The sequence below is a fragment of the Anopheles arabiensis genome, chromosome 3 (genome assembly GCF_016920715.1).
Source record: "Anopheles arabiensis isolate DONGOLA chromosome 3, AaraD3, whole genome shotgun sequence".
Classification (NCBI taxonomy): Eukaryota; Metazoa; Arthropoda; class Insecta; order Diptera; family Culicidae; genus Anopheles; species Anopheles arabiensis.
Window position 1 is genome coordinate 33,404,295 of NC_053518.1, and position 19,790 is coordinate 33,424,084.

General features: G+C 45.1%; 1 protein-coding gene across 8 annotated transcripts in view; it reads right to left on the reverse strand.

Moving 5' to 3' along the window:
• Positions 1-4,589: 4,589 nt before the first annotated feature.
• Positions 4,590-19,790, reverse strand: part of LOC120900223 (stress-activated protein kinase JNK) — a 65,120-nt gene continuing 49,919 nt past the window's right edge. For 7 of the 8 annotated variants that reach the window (XM_040306933.1, XM_040306932.1, XM_040306928.1 and 4 more), the window contains 6 exons: positions 16,738-16,900; positions 11,768-11,897; positions 11,464-11,661; positions 10,138-10,402; positions 9,772-10,055; positions 4,590-9,695 (listed from right to left, as the gene is read on the reverse strand). In XM_040306933.1, coding sequence (XP_040162867.1) covers positions 9,558-9,695; positions 9,772-10,055; positions 10,138-10,402; positions 11,464-11,661; positions 11,768-11,897; positions 16,738-16,850 — 1,128 coding nt within the window. In that variant the 5' untranslated portion in view covers positions 16,851-16,900 and the 3' untranslated portion in view covers positions 4,590-9,557. Of the gene's footprint in view, positions 9,696-9,771; positions 10,056-10,137; positions 10,403-11,463; positions 11,662-11,767; positions 11,898-12,818; positions 13,225-16,737; positions 16,901-19,790 lie in introns of those variants that run through there. The other variant, XM_040306925.1, reaches the window with a different exon arrangement.

Below are 19,790 nucleotides of genomic sequence, written 5' to 3' on the forward strand. Positions count from 1 at the left end.
ATACCAGGCATCGTAACAGGAGATCATCCAAATCAGGAGGTAGCTCTATCGATCCACACTCTCACCATGTCTCGCTCTCGCTAGTGTGAGAAGATCTAACGCTCCTCTCTCTTATTGGGCGCTTATCACATGCTCTTATCATGCGAGAGGAAAGATGAAGAGGAGAGTGTGTATCGCTTCTCTCGCTCCTTCCACTACCTCTGAAGGATGCTGCGACCAATCGAAACGCTTCCAGCGTGGACCAAAATACCAGGCATCGTAACAGGAGATCATCCAAATCAGGAGGTAGCTCTATCGATCCACACTCTCACCATGTCTCGCTCTCGCTAGTGTGAGAAGATCTAACGCTCCTCTCTCTTATTGGGCGCTTATCACATGCTCTTATCACACGAGAGAAAAGATGACGGGCGGAGTGTGTATCGCTTCTCTCGCTCCTTCCGCTACCTTTGAGGGATGCTGCGACCAATCGAAACGCTACTAACGCGGACCAAAATACCAGGCATCGTAACAGGAGATCATCCAAATCAGGAGGTAGCTCTATCGATCCACACTCTCACCATGTCTCGCTCTCGCTAGTGTGAGAAGATCTAACGCTCCTCTCTCTTATTGGGCGCTTATCACATGCTCTTATCACACGAGAGAAAAGATGACGAGGAGAGTGTGTATCGCTTCTCTCGCTCCTTCCACTACCTCTGAAGGATGCTGCGACCAATCGAAACGCTTCCAGCGTGGACCAAAATACCAGGCATCGTAACAGGAGATCATCCAAATCAGGAGGTAGCTCTATCGATCCACATTCTCACCATGTCTCGCTCTCGCTAGTGTGAGAAGATCTAACGCTCCTCTCTCTTATTGGGCGCTTATCACATGCTCTTATCATGCGAGAGGAAAGATGACGGGCGGAGTGTGTATCGCTTCTCTCGCTCCTTCCGCTACCTCTAAAGGATGCTGCGACCAATCGAAACGCTACTAACGCGGACCAAAATACCAGGCATCGTAACAGGAGATCATCCAAATCAGGAGGTAGCTCTATCGATCCACACTCTCACCATGTCTCGCTCTCGCTAGTGTGAGAAGATCTAACGCTCCTCTCTCTTATTGGGCGCTTATCACATGCTCTTATCACACGAGAGAAAAGATGACGAGGAGAGTGTGTATCGCTTCGCTCTCGCTCCTTCCGCTACCTTTGAGGGATGCTGCGACCAATCGAAACGCTACTAACGCGGACCAAAATACCAGGCATCGTAACAGGAGATCATCCAAATCAGGAGGTAGCTCTATCGATCCACACTCTCACCATGTCTCGCTCTCGCTAGTGTGAGAAGATCTAACGCTCCTCTCTCTTATTGGGCGCTTATCACATGCTCTTATCACACGAGAGAAAAGATGACGAGGAGAGTGTGTATCGCTTCGCTCTCGCTCCTTCCGCTGCCTCTAAAGGATGCTGCGATCAATCGAAACGCTACTAACGCGGACCAAAATACCAGGCATCGTAACAGGAGATCATCCAAATCAGGAGGTAGCTCTATCGATCCACACTCTCACCATGTCTCGCTCTCGCTAGTGTGAGAAGATCTAACGCTCCTCTCTCTTATTGGGCGCTTATCACATGCTCTTATCACACGAGAGAAAAGATGACGAGGAGAGTGTGTATCGCTTCGCTCTCGCTCCTTCCATTACCTCTGAAGGATGCTGCGACCAATCGAAACGCTTCCAGCGTGGACCAAAATACCAGGCATCGTAACAGGAGATCATCCAAATCAGGAGGTAGCTCTATCGATCCACACTCTCACCATGTCTCGCTCTCGCTAGTGTGAGAAGATCTAACGCTCCTCTCTCTTATTGGGCGCTTATCACATGCTCTTATCACACGAGAGAAAAGATGACGAGGAGAGTGTGTATCGCTTCGCTCTCGCTCCTTCCACTACCTCTGAAGGATGCTGCGACCAATCGAAACGCTTCCAGCGTGGACCAAAATACCAGGCATCGTAACAGGAGATCATCCAAATCAGGAGGTAGCTCTATCGATCCACACTCTCACCATGTCTCGCTCTCGCTAGTGTGAGAAGATCTAACGCTCCTCTCTCTTATTGGGCGCTTATCACATGCTCTTATCACACGAGAGAAAAGATGACGAGGAGAGTGTGTATCGCTTCGCTCTCGCTCCTTCCACTACCTCTGAAGGATGCTGCGACCAATCGAAACGCTTCCAGCGTGGACCAAAATACCAGGCATCGTAACAGGAGATCATCCAAATCAGGAGGTAGCTCTATCGATCCACACTCTCACCATGTCTCGCTCTCGCTAGTGTGAGAAGATCTAACGCTCCTCTCTCTTATTGGGCGCTTATCACATGCTCTTATCATGCGAGAGGAAAGATGACGGGCGGAGTGTGTATCGCTTCTCTCACTCCTTCCGCTAGCTTAGAGGGATGCTGCGGCCAATCGAAACGCTTCCAGCGTGGACCAAAATACCAGGCATCATACCAGGAGATCATCCAAATCAGGAGGTAGCTCTATCGATCCACACTCTCACCATGTCTCGCTCTCGCTAGTGTGAGAAGATCTAACGCTCCTCTCTCTTATTGGGCGCTTATCACATGCTCTTATCACACGAGAGAAAAGATGACGGGCGGAGTGTGTATCGCTTCTCTCGCTCCTTCCGCTACCTTTGAGGGATGCTGCGACCAATCGAAACGCTACTAACGCGGACCAAAATACCAGGCATCGTAACAGGAGATCATCCAAATCAGGAGGTAGCTCTATCGATCCACACTCTCACCATGTCTCGCTCTCGCTAGTGTGAGAAGATCTAACGCTCCTCTCTCTTATTGGGCGCTTATCACATGCTCTTATCACACGAGAGAAAAGATGACGAGGAGAGTGTGTATCGCTTCTCTCGCTCCTTCCACTACCTCTGAAGGATGCTGCGACCAATCGAAACGCTTCCAGCGTGGACCAAAATACCAGGCATCGTAACAGGAGATCATCCAAATCAGGAGGTAGCTCTATCGATCCACACTCTCACCATGTCTCGCTCTCGCTAGTGTGAGAAGATCTAACGCTCCTCTCTCTTATTGGGCGCTTATCACATGCTCTTATCACACGAGAGAAAAGATGACGAGGAGAGTGTGTATCGCTTCTCTCGCTCCTTCCACTACCTCTGAAGGATGCTGCGACCAATCGAAACGCTTCCAGCGTGGACCAAAATACCAGGCATCGTAACAGGAGATCATCCAAATCAGGAGGTAGCTCTATCGATCCACACTCTCACCATGTCTCGCTCTCGCTAGTGTGAGAAGATCTAACGCTCCTCTCTCTTATTGGGCGCTTATCACATGCTCTTATCATGCGAGAGGAAAGATGAAGAGGAGAGTGTGTATCGCTTCTCTCGCTCCTTCCACTACCTCTGAAGGATGCTGCGACCAATCGAAACGCTTCCAGCGTGGACCAAAATACCAGGCATCGTAACAGGAGATCATCCAAATCAGGAGGTAGCTCTATCGATCCACACTCTCACCATGTCTCGCTCTCGCTAGTGTGAGAAGATCTAACGCTCCTCTCTCTTATTGGGCGCTTATCACATGCTCTTATCATGCGAGAGGAAAGATGACGGGCAGAGTGTGTATCGCTTCGCTCTCGCTCCTTCCGCTGCCTCTAAAGGATGCTGCGATCAATCGAAACGCTACTAACGCGGACCAAAATACCAGGCATCGTACCAGGAGATCATCCAAATCAGGAGGTAGCTCTATCGATCCACACTCTCACCATGTCTCGCTCTCGCTAGTGTGAGAAGATCTAACGCTCCTCTTTCTTATTGGGCGCTTATCACATGCTCTTATCACACGAGAGGAAAGATGACGGGCGGAGTGTGTATCGTTTCTCTCGCTCCTTCCGCTACCTCTAAAGGATGCTGCGACCAATCGAAACGCTACTAACGCGGACCAAAATACCAGGCATCGTACCAGGAGATCATCCAAATCAGGAGGTAGCTCTATCGATCCACACTCTCACCATGCCTCGCTCTCGCTAGTGTGAGAAGATCTAACGTTCTTCTCTCTTATCACACGAGAGAAAAGATATCGAGTGTGTATCTTTTCTCTCACTCTCTCATCCTACAAGCGTTACGTTGATGGATGACGCCTTATGAAGAAATCAGGTACCCACGTGGATTATTGGTAGTTATTAATTCATTTATTTTCATTTATCGCGTGCATTCCAATAATTCTTCCTTTGTTTTTTTTTTCTCTTCAGTTTTTTTTTCTTACTGCTTCTTCCAATCTTTCCTCTCTCACACGTGTTTCGCTTGTTCACTTCTTCTTCTTCTTCTTGTCTAATGAACTTTTACCAATCTCTGCTCTGCTTCTGCTGCTGCTGCTGCTATTACTATTGTGATTTTCCTCGACTTTGCTCGTTTCCTACTTCAGTTCAACCGTTCAGCAGCACACTTATCCCTCTAAACGCATGCGTACGAAGAAGTGGAACTCTCCCTCTCTCTCTCTCCCATGTTTCAGCCTTTCTAACGCACACCAACGCACAACACGCGGATTTTTTTTTTATTATTATATGTCGCCCACTATACGGTTTTGCTTTTTTTGTTGCTGTTCTTTTCTTCCTTCCTTCTTCCCAGCTGCTCTTGCTAAATTATGCTTTTATTTATATATCTGCTTGTTTTAATTTCCACTGTAGCACACATGGCTTTCGGGAGGGGTGGAGCGGTTGAGAGCCTAACTGGTATGTCATTTTCTTCCGTTTGTTTGCTCTTCCTTTGCTTTCATTTTTAATATCTTTTTGTTTTTGCTTTTTGGAGTTCCCTTACTTTTTGCTCCTTTTGCCAGTGTGTGTGTGTATCTGTGTGTGTTTTGTTTTATTCTTTTTTGTTTGTTATGTTTTGTTATCACTCTCACGAAATCATTTATTACGCTTTTATAATCTTGGTAGTTCTTCATGTATTCTTTTCTTCTTTTTTTGAATTTATTTTCCTTTTTTTCCTGCCAGTACAAGTATACACACATGGAGGCGCGTCTGTTTTCTTTTATCTAGATGTGTTTTTTCTTCTTTCTCTTTCTCTTTAGTCAATTTTGTTATCTTCTTCATTCGATTTATAATAACAGACACAACTCTCTCTCTCTCTCTCTCTCTCTCTCTCTCTTTCTCTATCCCAATCGCTTGCAAATGCATAATGCTAATGCCTGCTCCTAATTAGAGGCTTGTATGGCGGGTGCAGTACCTATTGCCTATTTCCCCCCGCCACTGGGGACTGGGGAACTTTCGCTTACGTCCCAGGCACCGAGCGAAGGGAAAAATACGAACAAAACGCACCGGAAAAGATGGATTAACGGATGCAGATGATGATAATCCAGCATATTTTGCTATTGCTTTCTGTGTGTTGGTTTGCACTACGAGCTTAGTTGCGAGCTGGGTTGCGACGGTCACTCTCCTTTATTCTCTATTATTAAGGGGGGTTGTTTCTCTCTGTTTTGCTGTTTTTTTTAATCTGTTTCTAACAAACGAGCTAAAAGGGAATGAGATTTTGTTGGAGAGAGGTAAGTAAGTTCACATTAGTTTTGTGGTTGCTGTTGTCTGTTTCTACTATGTGTATGTACGTTTTGTTGCTCTCTTTATCATTCTCTCGCTCTCTATATAGTAGTGGCTTTGTTTTGCTGTGGTGTTGCTTTTATAAGTGTTTAGAGCTACGAATATATCATGGTAAGCAGCACTTCCCCGCGCTTTGCTTCGACTATGGACGCATGAAAGAGTGTGTGTGTTTGTGTTTTTGTAATTCCATTCGACTGATCCTTTCGAACGTCTTTCGGGTCCCAACCGGACGCTTTTCTTCTATTGCTGATGAGGAAGGCAGAACTGTGTACTGAGGCGACCAAAAGTTGAAGCGATTGTCACTAGGTGTGTGTGTATGTCCCGTGTATGTTACTATTACTCTGCAAATAGGATCATTACGATCAATTCACCCCCTTCACTACGCAGGTTGTAAAGAGTCGAGAAGATGTACGCTTAAGTAGAGAAGAACTCGAGTTTCTGTATGACTGTGTGTTTGAGTTTTTCTTCGTAATTCGGAAAGCTTCTACTTATAAATCCACAATATTATTAGTTTATTCCTAAGCCATATGTAGCGTAGTTTGTGTCTGTGTGTGTGTGAACGTTTCACCTCTCCCCCTCCCCCCACCGCGCATTGTCAAAAATAATCCCCCTTGGATCATCCTATTTCTTCACTGAAAGGGGCGCGCGCGCGGGCATCCCAACGGGAGGAGCAAACCAGTGTTTGTGAACAAGTGTTTGTTCTGTTTCTGTTGTTGTTTTAGCTTGTAGTTTTAGCGGACAATACAATGTTTTTTTTTTTGTTTGTTTTTGGGACATATTTTTCTGCTTTTTTTCTTCTCCGTTATTTTATGTTTTATGTTTCAGCAAATTGTTTTCCCCTTCTAACGACTGCTTCACCTTTAACTTTTGTTTTTATAAAAAGGGCGGATTCGTAAAACTGTACCATCTTGTTTTCTTCTTCTTCTTCTTTTGCTTCAAATGTGTGCTTCTTCTCTTTTGTCTCTCTCTCCTTTTCTCTCTGTGTTTCATTTTTTCTTTTATTTGTTTTGTTTTTGGTTATTTGTTTGTTTTTTTTTCTTTTCATGTAAGCTTGCTTAATGTTTTGTTTTTTTTTGTTTAATTTCTTTACCACACACGCATTCATCTTACTCCGAGTCCTTTTTCTCTATTTTTCTGTGTCCGAGTGTGTGTGTACGAATTGCTTGCGCTCTATTTTGCACTAAATTGTTTGCTTTGCTTTAGAGTGTGTTTTGTTTGTTTGTTCGTAATGTTTATGTTTTTTGCTGCTGCTTTTCGTTTTAATGTTTTAATTTTTCCTACTACACTCGTTTTTCTTCTTCATTTTCCACGTTTGTTTTCCTTCGACTGTTGATACGATTGAGAAGAGAGCGGGTGGAAAAACTTTAAACCGCAATTAACGTTCGATTAGTTTAGAGAAATAGAGGGGGGGGGGGTTTTCCTTTTTCCTTTTCATAGAATGTTGCAGCATACGGGTTGAGGAGGTGTTGTGCCGACGGGGAGACAAACAAAGCTGCTGCTGTCTGCTGCTGTGTGTGTGTGTTTTGTTTTGCGCTTGAAGAATTGGATATTTGTTTCATTAATGTGTGTCCTTGTGTTGTGTTACGATCTATTCCGAGGATGCTTTTCGTTTTCATTATTCGAACTAATCACTCTCAATACACAGCAGCGTTTCCCCATAATGTCCCCTTGTTCTTCCATCCCCAGGAGTGAAGGGTATGATGTGTGATTCAAAACCCTGGCGTGTCACGGCCGGTCAGTTGTTTTCACCTCTCTCTACACAAATGATGAGAATTGGTAGAAGGAAGAGAGACTCCCTTCCTTCCTTCCTGCGCATTGCGTTTCAATAGTCTGCTGTTTTTGTAATAGTCTTTTTCCAGTAACCATAATTATTTAGCTTGATTATTTGCGAAATCTGCCGCTCTCTCGCTTTCTCGCGCACACGGCTCCTCTGTACGCATTTTCCCTACCCCATTTCTATAGCATTACAAAGTGAGGGGAACACACTAGAGCTGTTTGCTATGTACACGGATATTTCCTGCTACGGTATCATATATTCATTATAAGGTATTATTGTATTATGGTATTTAATTATATATATATATATAGACTAAAGTAATATTTACTGCCTTACTGCCGACGACGTCTTTATTCAAAATGAGTTTGCAATTAACAAATACACTTGACGCGCACCCCACATCTTCCTTAAACTCTTCCCGAAAGGATGCGTGTCTGTCTCCTTACTGTGAGTCAAATAATTTATCAATACCTTCCATTTTTTTGCTTGTTTTTCCTTGTTTTACTTTGCTGTACCGTTGTTGTCAATTTTAGCGTTTTATCGGTGCGTGGTATGCTCCTAAACTGAATCAAAGATGCTTTAACTATCTCTTTTTCGCCCTTCTAGTGTCTGGCTGTCGGTTTAAGTACGTGTTTTGTGTTGTTGTTCCTTTTCTGCATCGATTTTCTGAGAGTGCGGGGTGTGTGGTGGTATTGGTTCAACCATTATTTGAGGCTGTCTTTCTGTCTGTGTTCGGTGTCTTTGCCTTTGTCGTTTCGAGTTTGCTTCTTAAATTCAATATAGAGGGCAGTGGGTGTGTGTGTATGTGTATTGAGCACTGCAGCTATACAGTGTTGGAATCCATAGTTCAGTTTGTTCGTAACGTTTAGTGCTCTCGGTAAATCAACAACAGCCTAATCCGTCGATGGTGATGTATCATCGGTCCATAATTCAATTAAAGAGCGAAATAAGATAACAAACAGATAACTGCACTGTTTACGGGGGAAAAAGTGTTTGAACTTTGAACTCTGTGTGATTACTACTATCGACAGTAGTTGATCGAGCACTTGCGAAACAATTAATAACAAAAGAAAAGGGAAAACTTACCCCGAAACGAGATGAAAACGGAAATATGAACCTAAAACTCCAACTAAACGTTTGTCTTCACAGTTCCCTCTCGCTCGCTCTAGTTCTTGAGTTTTCTGTAGTTCTGGTTCATTCGCTTGACTGCTCTACTCTTCTGTTCTCACTTTTCTCGGTTACTAATCATTCGGAATACCGACCAGACACCGATCGCAATTTCTACTAAGGACATTCTCGTTCTTTGTCAGGCTGTAAATATCACTTTTTTCGCTCTCTCTTTCTCTCTCTCTCTCGATCTCTCGATCTATTTATCTCTCTCTCTCTCTCTCTCTCTCTCTCTCGATCTATCCCTCTCTCTCTCATTCCTCATTCATGCCACTGTTGCTTCCTCTTTTTCCCCCAAGCAGGCTGCCGCGTGGACGACACATTATTGCACTTATTCATATGACCAGATATAGAAGAGAGAGAGAGAAAGAGAGAGAGAGAGAGGACGACGTACAAAGGGAAATGTCCCACCACACATACACACACATACACACACATACACACACTACCATCACCACCCAAAAGACGCACAGCTGCCGGCATCACTTCAGCAACTCCCTTTTTTTCCTTTCTCTACGCTAGGATAGATACTTGAAACCATATCACTCTCTCTTTCTCTCTCTCTCTCTCTCTCTCTCTCTCTAGCTCCCTCTGCTGTTGCATTTGCATCCGGACACTTCTTAGTTGCGTGTGTGTGTGTCTTGGTTTTCCCTCTTGAAACTGACCGCAACGCCGCACGTGTGAGCCGATGAGCTTCAGCCGAGGGTCAGGTCTCTCCCGGGGTCCAGGGTTAATGGTGGTGGTTTTTGTTTGCTAAAAAGGTAGCATATTATTGCTTTCACTTGTTCTTGCTTGTGCATGTGCGCGCGTCAGGGTGGAGGAGAGGGAACTAAGAGTGGCCTGGCGCCTCACTCCTCAGCAGTAGGCTCCTCCTGCTCCGTTGTCGTCATCGTTCCTTCTTCTACCGAGTGTTGGTGTGGTGGTGCGGTTGTTGCTGCTCCTGCTGCCTCGTCCGTCGCTAAAGAGGAAGAAGTTGGCTGTGAACCGGACCGAGCGGTACAGCTGCCCTCTGGTTTCTACCGTGGAGCGCCCTCCCCGTCCGCCAGATTATTGCGCGCCTCGTACTCCATCACCTCCTGGTAGATCAGCTCCTTCCACTGCTCGACCGTGTGCTCGCGCTCGTCCACGCTGTGATCGTACGGGCCGGGTGCGGGCTGCAAAAGCGAAGTTGAATGCAATACATTATCATCTAAACTTCTTCTTTTCTTTGCACAACAGATTAACACTTACCGCATTCACTTCGCTCTCGTCGAACCACACGTTGATGTAGCTGTGCACCAGCGCCTGGTCGACCGAGATGCGGTGCTCCGGATCGACCACCAGCATCCTGCTGAGCAGATCCCGCGCCTGACTAGCCTTCAGTCGGTTGTGCTCGTTCGAGTCGGTCGGGAACAGCACGTCCGGGAAGAGCCGATCGAACGCGTACCCCGAGTAGCGGGGCCTGTTCTCCACGTAGTTCCGCACGGTCGGTTGCAACCGCGTCATAAAGTTCTGGGACGGAGTACCCAATTGTTCTGAATAAGAAGAATGAGAAGAAGAAGAAAAGTTGCTATTATTCGCGTACTTTTGATCACGCGGGATTTCGACAGCACTCACCAATGATTTTATTCCACTGATCAATATGATCTGTACCGGGGAACAGGACGCCGCCGCGTATCATCTCCCCCATGATGCAGCCGACCGACCAGATGTCGACGTTCTCCTTGTACCCCATCCCGAGGATGACCTCCGGCGCACGGTAGTACCGCGTGACGACGTACGGCGTCATCATGAAGGTGGTGCCGGCCGTACGGGCCAGCCCAAAGTCGAGGATTTTCAGTGTGCAGTCCGACTTTACCACAATGTTGGAGGGCTTCAAGTCCTGCAAAGGCGCAACGAGAATCATGTTAATATGATGTAAGTACTAGAGCAGCAGATACACGATTGTGAGATCAGTGCTGCAAAATGTCACTGTCAATGTCATGCAAAAAAATCTGACTAAAACAAAATCCATGTTTAGTGAGAGGTGATCAGAAGTGATACTCAATCAGTTGGTGTGACCAATTACATGCTTGGTGACATTTTAGCAATCAACGTTTGGTCAATCACTTTTTCATGACTTTTCTTAAACTGTGATCAGTAATGCAAAATGTCACTATTAATGTCATACAAAAAATCTGAATAAAACAAAATCCATGTCAGCGTCACGTACTGAATTGTGATGATCAGAGGTGATACTCAATCAGTTGGTGTGACCAATTACATGATTGATGACATTTTAGCAATCAACGTTTAGTCAGTTATTTTTTCATGACTTTTTTTTAACTGTGATCAGTTATGCAAAATGTCACTGACATTGTCATGACAAATTCCGACTGAAACAAAATCAAGACAGTGTCAAGAGCTCTACTTCAATGATCAGTGGTTGGTGCGACCATCACTTGATTGGTGACATTTTGTGCCATCAACTCTTGGTCAGTCAGTTGGTTGCTACCTTTCCTATCGGCGATCAACACAATAGTTATGGAAGATATGCTCATTTTGATGCTTGGGACCACACGCCAAGAATGTCGTGATTATCATAGAGAGAAAATACCATGACCGAGTGAGTGACCAAGAGTTTGATGCTAAAAAAAATATCATGAAGCATGTGATTGGTCCACCAACTGTTTGAGTTTTCACCACTCATCATCAAGGTAGTGCACGGTAGCTGACTTGCACTTCGTTCATACTTGCGACAGCATTATGCTCAGCTTGTCAGTCAAAGTATCACGTTAGACTCAAGCATTCACATGTCGCGTTCGACCTGTCATGTCGCACTTCCATTGAGTATCAGCATCGTGAACATCAAGCTACCACGGATACGCTCATTGATTGCGATTGTGATGAACATCACGTGTTGCTCATGACATTTCGCCGCGTTGCTGATTGTTGACCACCTACCCGGTGAATAATTCCCGCCGAGTGGAGATGCTTGATGCCGCAAAGCATCTGGTAGAGTAGGTAGGACATCCGCTCGTGGTCCAGATCCATCTGTATGACCTGGCAGAGGTTCGCATCCATAAGCTCCATGACCAGGTACACATCCTGGAACTCTTCTAGTGTGCGCTGGGGCGTGAACGCGTTCAGCAGTCCAATGATCTACGGACGGGGGAGGAGAGAGAAAAAAAACACAAATCACAGTTTAATATGATTATTCTGTTGCAATAACACACACACACACACACACCGGGTCGTGTGCACTTACATTTTTATGATTGACTAATTTCATAAGCTTAAACTCCCTGTAGGCTCGTTTGGCGTGAGTGACATTTTGGAAAGGTCTGGATAGCTTTTTGATGGCAACGTTCTGCTGTGTTACTGTATCGTATGCGGCACTGGGGAAAAAGAGAAAAAAGGAGAACGAACGGTAAGTGACATTGGTTTCTGGGATTTTTGCATCAATTTTGTAGCGTGTTTTGCTGTTTTTTGTGGGCAGGTTTTCTGCAAAACGTGTGCACACACAGAGAAAGAGAAGGACATGTAAGACAAATAAAGAGAAGAGGGAAGGAAAATGTTAATATTACTGCGGACATCTGCAGCGTGTAGTATGCCTGCAGGCATGGTATTCGTGTTCTTTCTTGCGGATATCTTGAAGCAGCAAACGACATAAAGCGAACCAACCAATCACCGAGAACCACCACCACCACCAGTAAAGGGGACCACCGGCAACTACTAATCTGATTGACAAAGAGGTTTGGTTAGATGTAAAAGACACAGGACAGGGAACGGGAACGGAGATTTCTCTTAATAACGTTAGAGTCACATCAGTGACGGCAGAGGGTTGTAAGTAAAACGTGTGTTAGCGTCCTTTCCATGTTAGGGAGTGGTTGTTAATCTGTAATCTCTTTCGATTGGCGAGAGGATTATGTTAGCGTACTGACGACGACGACGACGACGACGGGGAAAGGAGCAGGGAGGCGTTGTAATCAATTTCGCCCGCTTTTGCATGCACATTAATAATGGAAGATTCTACTTGTCTACACACACACACATCTCCGCCGGGAGCTCCAATTTTGCTGAGCTTTTGGTACTTAATAGGGTGCTTTTAGTCGGAAGTCGGAAAGCGCTCTAAAACACAGATTATAAAAGACTTCAATTTCATCCTACACAAAGCATTTCCAACAGCGGCGTCGTCACACATTAAGACAACTCTCTCGTTCTCTGCACCATCGCCGTCTTTTTGGGGTTTGCTGTTGCTGCGTGCGGTTAACGTTCACATAACATAGTAGAGAGGCGAGAGGCGTACGGGGACTTACCAAACCGTGCCCTGGGCACCGAACCCTTTCGCCTCCAGTTTGGTGTACCGTTCCGGGACCTCGAACTCCGTGTCCGAGAACTGGTACCGCACATAGTTTGTCGTTTTTCGGCTCATGGTTTATTTTCTCTTCTTCTATTGCCTCAAGCGGAGCTCTTCTGTGAGCTTTTTTTTGCTTCTTTTGGGATATGAGGGGCTCTTGACTAGACCAAAAGGCTTGGTGGGTGTAACAACACAACACAGAGAGAGAAACAGGAAATGCCACCGCCCGGAAAGGGACCCGGACCTTCTCAAACGCAACGGAATCGCGTTTCGAACACACTTGGTAGCAACGTAACGACAACTACAACAGTTGCTAAATTAAAAACACGGCAATTGCAACTGCACACACACACACACACACTCAACTAAAATGAAAAAAGAAAAAAAGGATCAAACACTATTAAAAGCATAATAAAAAAATGTGAAAATCATAGTTACAATAAAGAATAATATAAAACAAAGAAAAAAAAGGTAAAAAATCAAGCAAAATTATCAACAGAAGAAAGCAAAAGAAGGAAATGAAAATGAGAAAAATACAAACAAAAAAGACAATCCCAAATGAATCATTCTCAAGCTTGTGTTCGGTTCATTTAGCTCAAGCTTAATCAACGATGTTCGTGAACCATGCCCACCATGGTCCCTCTTCCCATTCCTCAATTTTTCTTCCTCCCAGCTGGACACACTGAGTTGACCATTAAAATTAATGACCTGTTTTGCTTTCACCATCATATCCACAGCCGCAGCGCGTATAGAAATTGAAGGCGACCTAACACACACACTCCTCCAGAAAGCAACAACCATTTAGGGCACGCCAAAGCCAAGTCTTTGCCGTCTCCCAAACCCTGTAACGATTCTAGCGGGTCGATTTGACGCGCAGTTGATTGCCGTTACTGGATGCGACCGGTTGTTACTCGCAAAAACCATCGGGCTGCAGCAGTAAATCTCACACACACACACACGCATACGTAAATCCGCAGTGATTTACGACTTCGAGCTTCGAGGATGTACCCGTATAATGGAGAAGAAAGGACATTTTCCGAATGCCAAAAATCCACTCGATTACACAACGAATTTTGGACCCCAAGAGCACCAAAGGAAGAGAGTATGGCATCGAGATGATGTCAGTGTTTGTGATGGAAGAGGCCTGTATCCCTCCCCTAGGAGTGTTATACATACAGCAGCAGCTCTTCAAGCAGCGTCAAACCCACACAGACTGGTGGAACTGAACATCCTGGTGCAATAACCTTTTAATTACTCTCCTGTGTTTGCGATTAATTACTACTTCCAGCGACATATCCGGGGATATGGTGGTTCGTGCAGTCGCGGACAGGACTACCGGCTTTCTCTTTCCTTTCTGGTTGGTTGGTGTTGGTGTAGTTATATGCAAATTGGTAAACAATTCTGCAACATAATCCCCGATGTTCCCCGTCGTCTGCAGAGCGCCGGGCCAATCATATCGCACGCCAATGCATCACTCGCAGCAGCAAACCTTCTCCCAGGCATCCCCCCCCTCAGTTGGTGTGTGTGTGTGTGGTTGCACCACAGTTGCACACGAAAATGCCATTATTTCTGGGAGGTCTGCACTCACAGCAATTCTCAATCGACGGGAAGATTGTGGTTGAAGTTCGAGTTTTGAGGCCTCTCTCGAATCATAAATTTAGACGCAACGCGGCACACACAAACATGCGAACACAGCCACAATTGCACACAAAGGTGATTAGTGGCAGATTTTCTCTTGGCAAACCAGTTTTGGTGGTGGAGCCCCCCCTGTCTCTCCTATCCAGCCGCAGGCCGTGCACCAAAACCCGAACCGGTGTTGGTATCTAATGGCGGCCGTTTCTCGTTCGGCGGTCTACGTAGGCAAATGCTGTGTGTGTGCTGTGCCTGCATCCTCTGCAAAAGAAGGGGAGTGGGTGATGGGTGGGCCATAAAAATAATAACAATTATTATTATCATCACAGGCACAAATTTCATGCATGGAAAAGTTACTCATGCCGAGCTCACGGAGAGCTTGCTGCTACAGACGGGTTCTCTCGTTTCTGTTGTTTTCCAGCTTTGTGCACGAAACACGATTCCATATGTGTACTTGTACGGCAGAGGGGCGTACACAGCAACATCAATTTTCATAGAAAATATATGTGCAACTTCTTCTCCTGTTCCACCAACTCGAGAATGCTCCCGGAAGAGAGATACAGCCGGAAAAATGGGACGACTCTTGCCGTCTCGTTCCGAGAGGGCTACTTTGGGAAATATATTCCAGAAAGCAGCGCACGAGACACGCTCAAGATCTATACTCCCATGTTTTCCTGCGCTGCTTTCGCCTGCTGCTAGAGCAAGCAAATTAGGCGCATGAAATAACTTCACTTCAGCTTTCTTCTTCAGCAAGCTCTGCATCGGTTTGCAAGCAGAGTGTACCAACACCACCACCCTGCCACCAGAGGGTGTGAAACACCCGAATTGGGTAGAGATTTATGGGGCAATATTAATATTTGTCAAACGTTATTTCCCGCCACGGTATAGCGGTGGAGTGAGAATTCAAAATTTGCTCTGCTTACGCCCCCAAGGGGGAGGGTGAGATTAAAGGTTGCGTCGCGCGGGCGATGTATGAAAACATCACCTGATTGAATGTGTGTGTCTAAATAAATAAATTAAAAAATATTTCCCGAAGGAAAGAAGCACGTTCGCGCGCAGAGAGTGGAACGAACATTAACCATATTTCATCGGTTTAAAGTGTAAAAACACACCTTTTGAGCCGCAAATTGCATACATCCAGGCGCTTAGCTGCTTGTGAAAGCTTGTACACTTGCTAGCAAATTGGAAATCCGCCTAAATGTATGCAATTTACAACACAAGGTTCTGCTTTTTTAAAGGCGTCTGTGTTGAAGTGATAAAACATTAAAGGTGTGCACAGGCAGCAGAGCAAAACTCAATCAGGCAATTAAAGTGCCTGGGGAAGCACTTCCCCAGTGTGCTGTTGGGGAATGGTTTTTGTACCAAGCCAACCCTCATCAAACTCGCCCCGTCGCCGTGGGGCAAATCTTTTGGAAAATGGGGGAAACAAAAACGGTAGAAGCACATCCATTTCTCGAGTGCTCAAGTGCAATACGATATTCGCAAACTGCACACACACATATTCAAACGAGAGATAGCAGTTACATTTCCTCCCGAGTTAGCAGTGGAGGAAGAGCCCACACACAGTGAATGAAAAGTATTCTTCTCTTCTGGAGCAAAACCATCTCCAAATGCCCGAACAAAAAAAATAAAACTAAACGAGGCTTGCTTCATTCCATTCAATAATGCACTAACGCACACATGCACACACACACACACACACACACACACATGTTGAGGGTTTTTGTGTGGGTTTGAACTTTCTGCATAATTGAAAATTGTTTCGCCCTTTTGCACTCCGGGAACCAAAGCGCGCCCCCTCCTCTCGCGATGGATGCACACACGCTGGCAAACCTGAAACTTGCTGCTTCTTTATTCATCAACAGGCATACACACACATACGTTTTTGGGGCGCAAACCTATATCCCAACCAAGGAGCAATGGTAGAAGCAGCATAATAGAGGCTGCACAGCCGGAGAGATTGACTTTTTGCCGTTTGGAAACTGCAACCTCTCAAGGGAATATAATAGGACGTGTCCTGAGCAGCAGCAGCAGCAGCAGCATCAGCAGTAAAACGCGGTTCAACTAATCGAAAAGCGTTGTAAAAGGTGTATGCTCACAGCAGTGTGTGTGTGGCAGCAACACTCCCATCCCCGTCCGACCGCTCGTCGTCTATGCGTGTTTAATTGCAAAGGAATGTGTCCGGTTGGCGGCTGCAGTAAGAAACTGTAGGTGTGTATGGGATTGGGGCATATTAGTACACTTACCATACAATGCCTTGAGCACCGGAACCGATCGGTTTCAGGTTTTGGTATCGCTTTAGAATGGTAAACTTGGTGTCGCCCACCTCGACGGTGTAGAAGGCGTGACGCGAGCTCATGTTGAAGCCCCGAAGTTATTATTCACTTGCTTCTCAATGGTTGTTATTGTCTGTAAAGAGAGCAGAAGCAGAAGAAGAAGGAGTTTTGAATTGATTATTTACTTTTAACATCGCATGCTGTTAACTGTATAAATGTAAAACAAGTTTCCTGTAAGTACGGAAAGAATCATCGTTTGCCGCAAAGTCACATAAAAAGCCTTTACAGCTTTCATTCTCGCTTCTGTTTCGCCTGCACACAGAACGAGTAGGTACACTACAAGAAGCACCTCAAGCAGTAATGATAATTATTCGTGCCGGGTCGTTCTAGAACGGCTTCGGGCAAAGTTCATTCTAAATTCTTCGGTGCAAGGAAGCGTTGCGGGCAGCCGACTGCTGAAAACAGGGCATCTGCTGCTCTGTTCAACCTTTTCTCCCGAAACCGATTGCGCAATGGCTTTTTCTCGAAGTGATTTAGGAAAAACTTTACTCGTTTCGAAATAGTTCCCTTCAGAATAAAAAAAAACAACCCCAGCCCCGGGAGCACACACAAAGGATTGCGAGCGTCCGTTGTGCAAGGGAATGTGTGCTGCTGTTCGATGTGCAGGGAGCTGCAAAGCGTTGTTCGAGCATGGTCGTACGGAAAGAAGGAACACAATTGTACCCGGCAAGCGCATTTTTGTTCGGCTCGAGGATGGTTTTGAAGCTTTCGAGTGCATTTTAGAGAGCATTTTATGTGAGTGCGTTTTAGAGAGTAATGTTATGAAATGTTGAAGCTCGGCATAAAATGATTAAAATAAAAATTGAAGAAAATGAACATTCACCAGGCAGATTGACGGCAAATAATAACATTAAACCGTTCGCTGTAAAGACGAAATTATCAGTCACAATATTGTACACACAGTCACTACAAAGATCGCTGTGCAGTCAATATCGCCTCTAAACACTGCAATGAGGAATTTCATCTGCTGCTCATATAAATTCCATCCACAGTCGCATAGCCGTGCTTTGTGTACGCTTTATTGTGCAATCTAGAGAGCTAAAATACCTTACGAGAATAGAACGAGTCAAGAAAAAAAAAGAGACATGAAAAGGGCAAGATGAAACTGGTTGTGCGTTGCAGCCCAACATCAAAGAAAATTGTGCAAAAAAAAACACGCACCACATGCCCGAGCAAAAAAAACAAAAAGCTCAAAAAAAGCCCACCCGCTGGCTTTTGCTTTCTGCTGGAGTGGAAGTCCCATTCGTTAAGAGTTAAACTGAACCTTCGGGTTGTTAAGAAAAAACAATGCTTGGTTTAGTAGCGAAACAAGAAGAATGCAACCAAACGATACTGGGCTCGTTCTGTTCGCTTTGGGTCCGGGCGCGCGCACTCGAGTGAAGTACCAAGCGCCTCCATCGAACCGTGTGGTGGTCGCTCTCCAAAATTACCAAAGCGAAAATACAGCACTCCGTCCGCACCACGTCGTAAGTACAATTATTACGTTCGATTAATTAAATGCTACAGCACAAAAAACAAGAGCACTGTTTGCTATTGCTGATTGGCGCGCACGAATTTGTCGTTCGGAAAAGTTCTTGCCGCATGTAGAGAGAAGAAAGTTGGCAAAAGTTAGCAACTCTCTACCGTCTGGGTGAAAGAAAAACAACCCCGTCCCCACCCCCGCCGAATCGAAGAAACATCCGCCCAATCACTTATTTCGTTTGCCTGTAATGTAACTGCCTTATCCGGGCAGGCAGGCAGCAAAGCAAATTACTTATTCGCACTCTCTCCTCCAATTGGGCGAAATTTGTTTTGCACAACGCTGCGCTTCGAAGAGCTTTTATCGCGTTTGCTTTGTAAGTGTGTGTGTGTGAGCTGATTTTTTTGTTTGCTACAATAAACAGCTAAGGTAGATACGGAGCCACTTTTCATTCAGCGTGAATGCCCACGTTCGGTACGAAAAGTCTCGCTCGGGCTGGGCCCTCCCCAGTGACGCATGAAGGTAAAATCGGCTCTGACACGACCGTAAAGTGATCGTTTCTTTTCATAATGTTTGAGCACCAAAGCCACAAAAAAGAATACCTTACGTCAAACCTCACGGTTCCACGGTCGTTGTTCACCCCTTCGTGCACCCCGGGGGAAAACAGTGCCCTCAGTTCGTTCATCGACGTCATTGTGGCTGTACGTTCGTTCGTTCGTTCATTCGCGTTCGGATTGGTCGATGGAGAAGCGATTGAAATGATTGCGAATCCGTTTGGTAGCAATCTAAACTGAATGGAATAAAACACTGTAGAGCAAATAAAAAAAAAAAAATAGAAACACAGAAGATAAAGCTTTTCGCAGAACCGGGAAGCTTTTCGCGGGACTGTGTGGAGCGGAATCTGATTTCATTGTGAACTTTTGCTCCAGTTTTGAGATCGTTGGGCGTCAGATAGGGCCGCGCAGCCGTTTCGCCATTTACAAGGGGATTTTGTTTTCACTTTTTGTTTTACCATTTTCAACATTACGTGCCCTAACTTTTGATGTCGGGTCTATTTTTGGAATTTGAAGCTTTTTGCTTTTAGTAGAAAAGTGGTAAAACAAATGTCATTTTGTTAATTGCATATCAGAGCAATTATTTTAATCAATCCATTCAATGTTGTGTCACAAAAACGGTTTGTTAGTAGCACAAAAAACGCCTAAAGTTATGCAATTTGCTTACAAAAATTGACCTTACTGCGTGTTCGTTGAAGCAAAATATACAAACAGTGATGCAAAATATCACTGTCAATGTCATAAAAAATCTGACTGATACAAAATCCATGTCAGCATCACGTACTGAATTGTGATAATCAGAAATGATACTCAAAATGATTGGTGTGACCAATACCAATTTTATTTTTGCGACCAACGCTTGGTCAATCACTATGTCATGACTTTTTTTCTGTGATCAGTTCTGCATAATGTCACTGACATAGTCATGACAAATTCCGGCTGAAACAAAA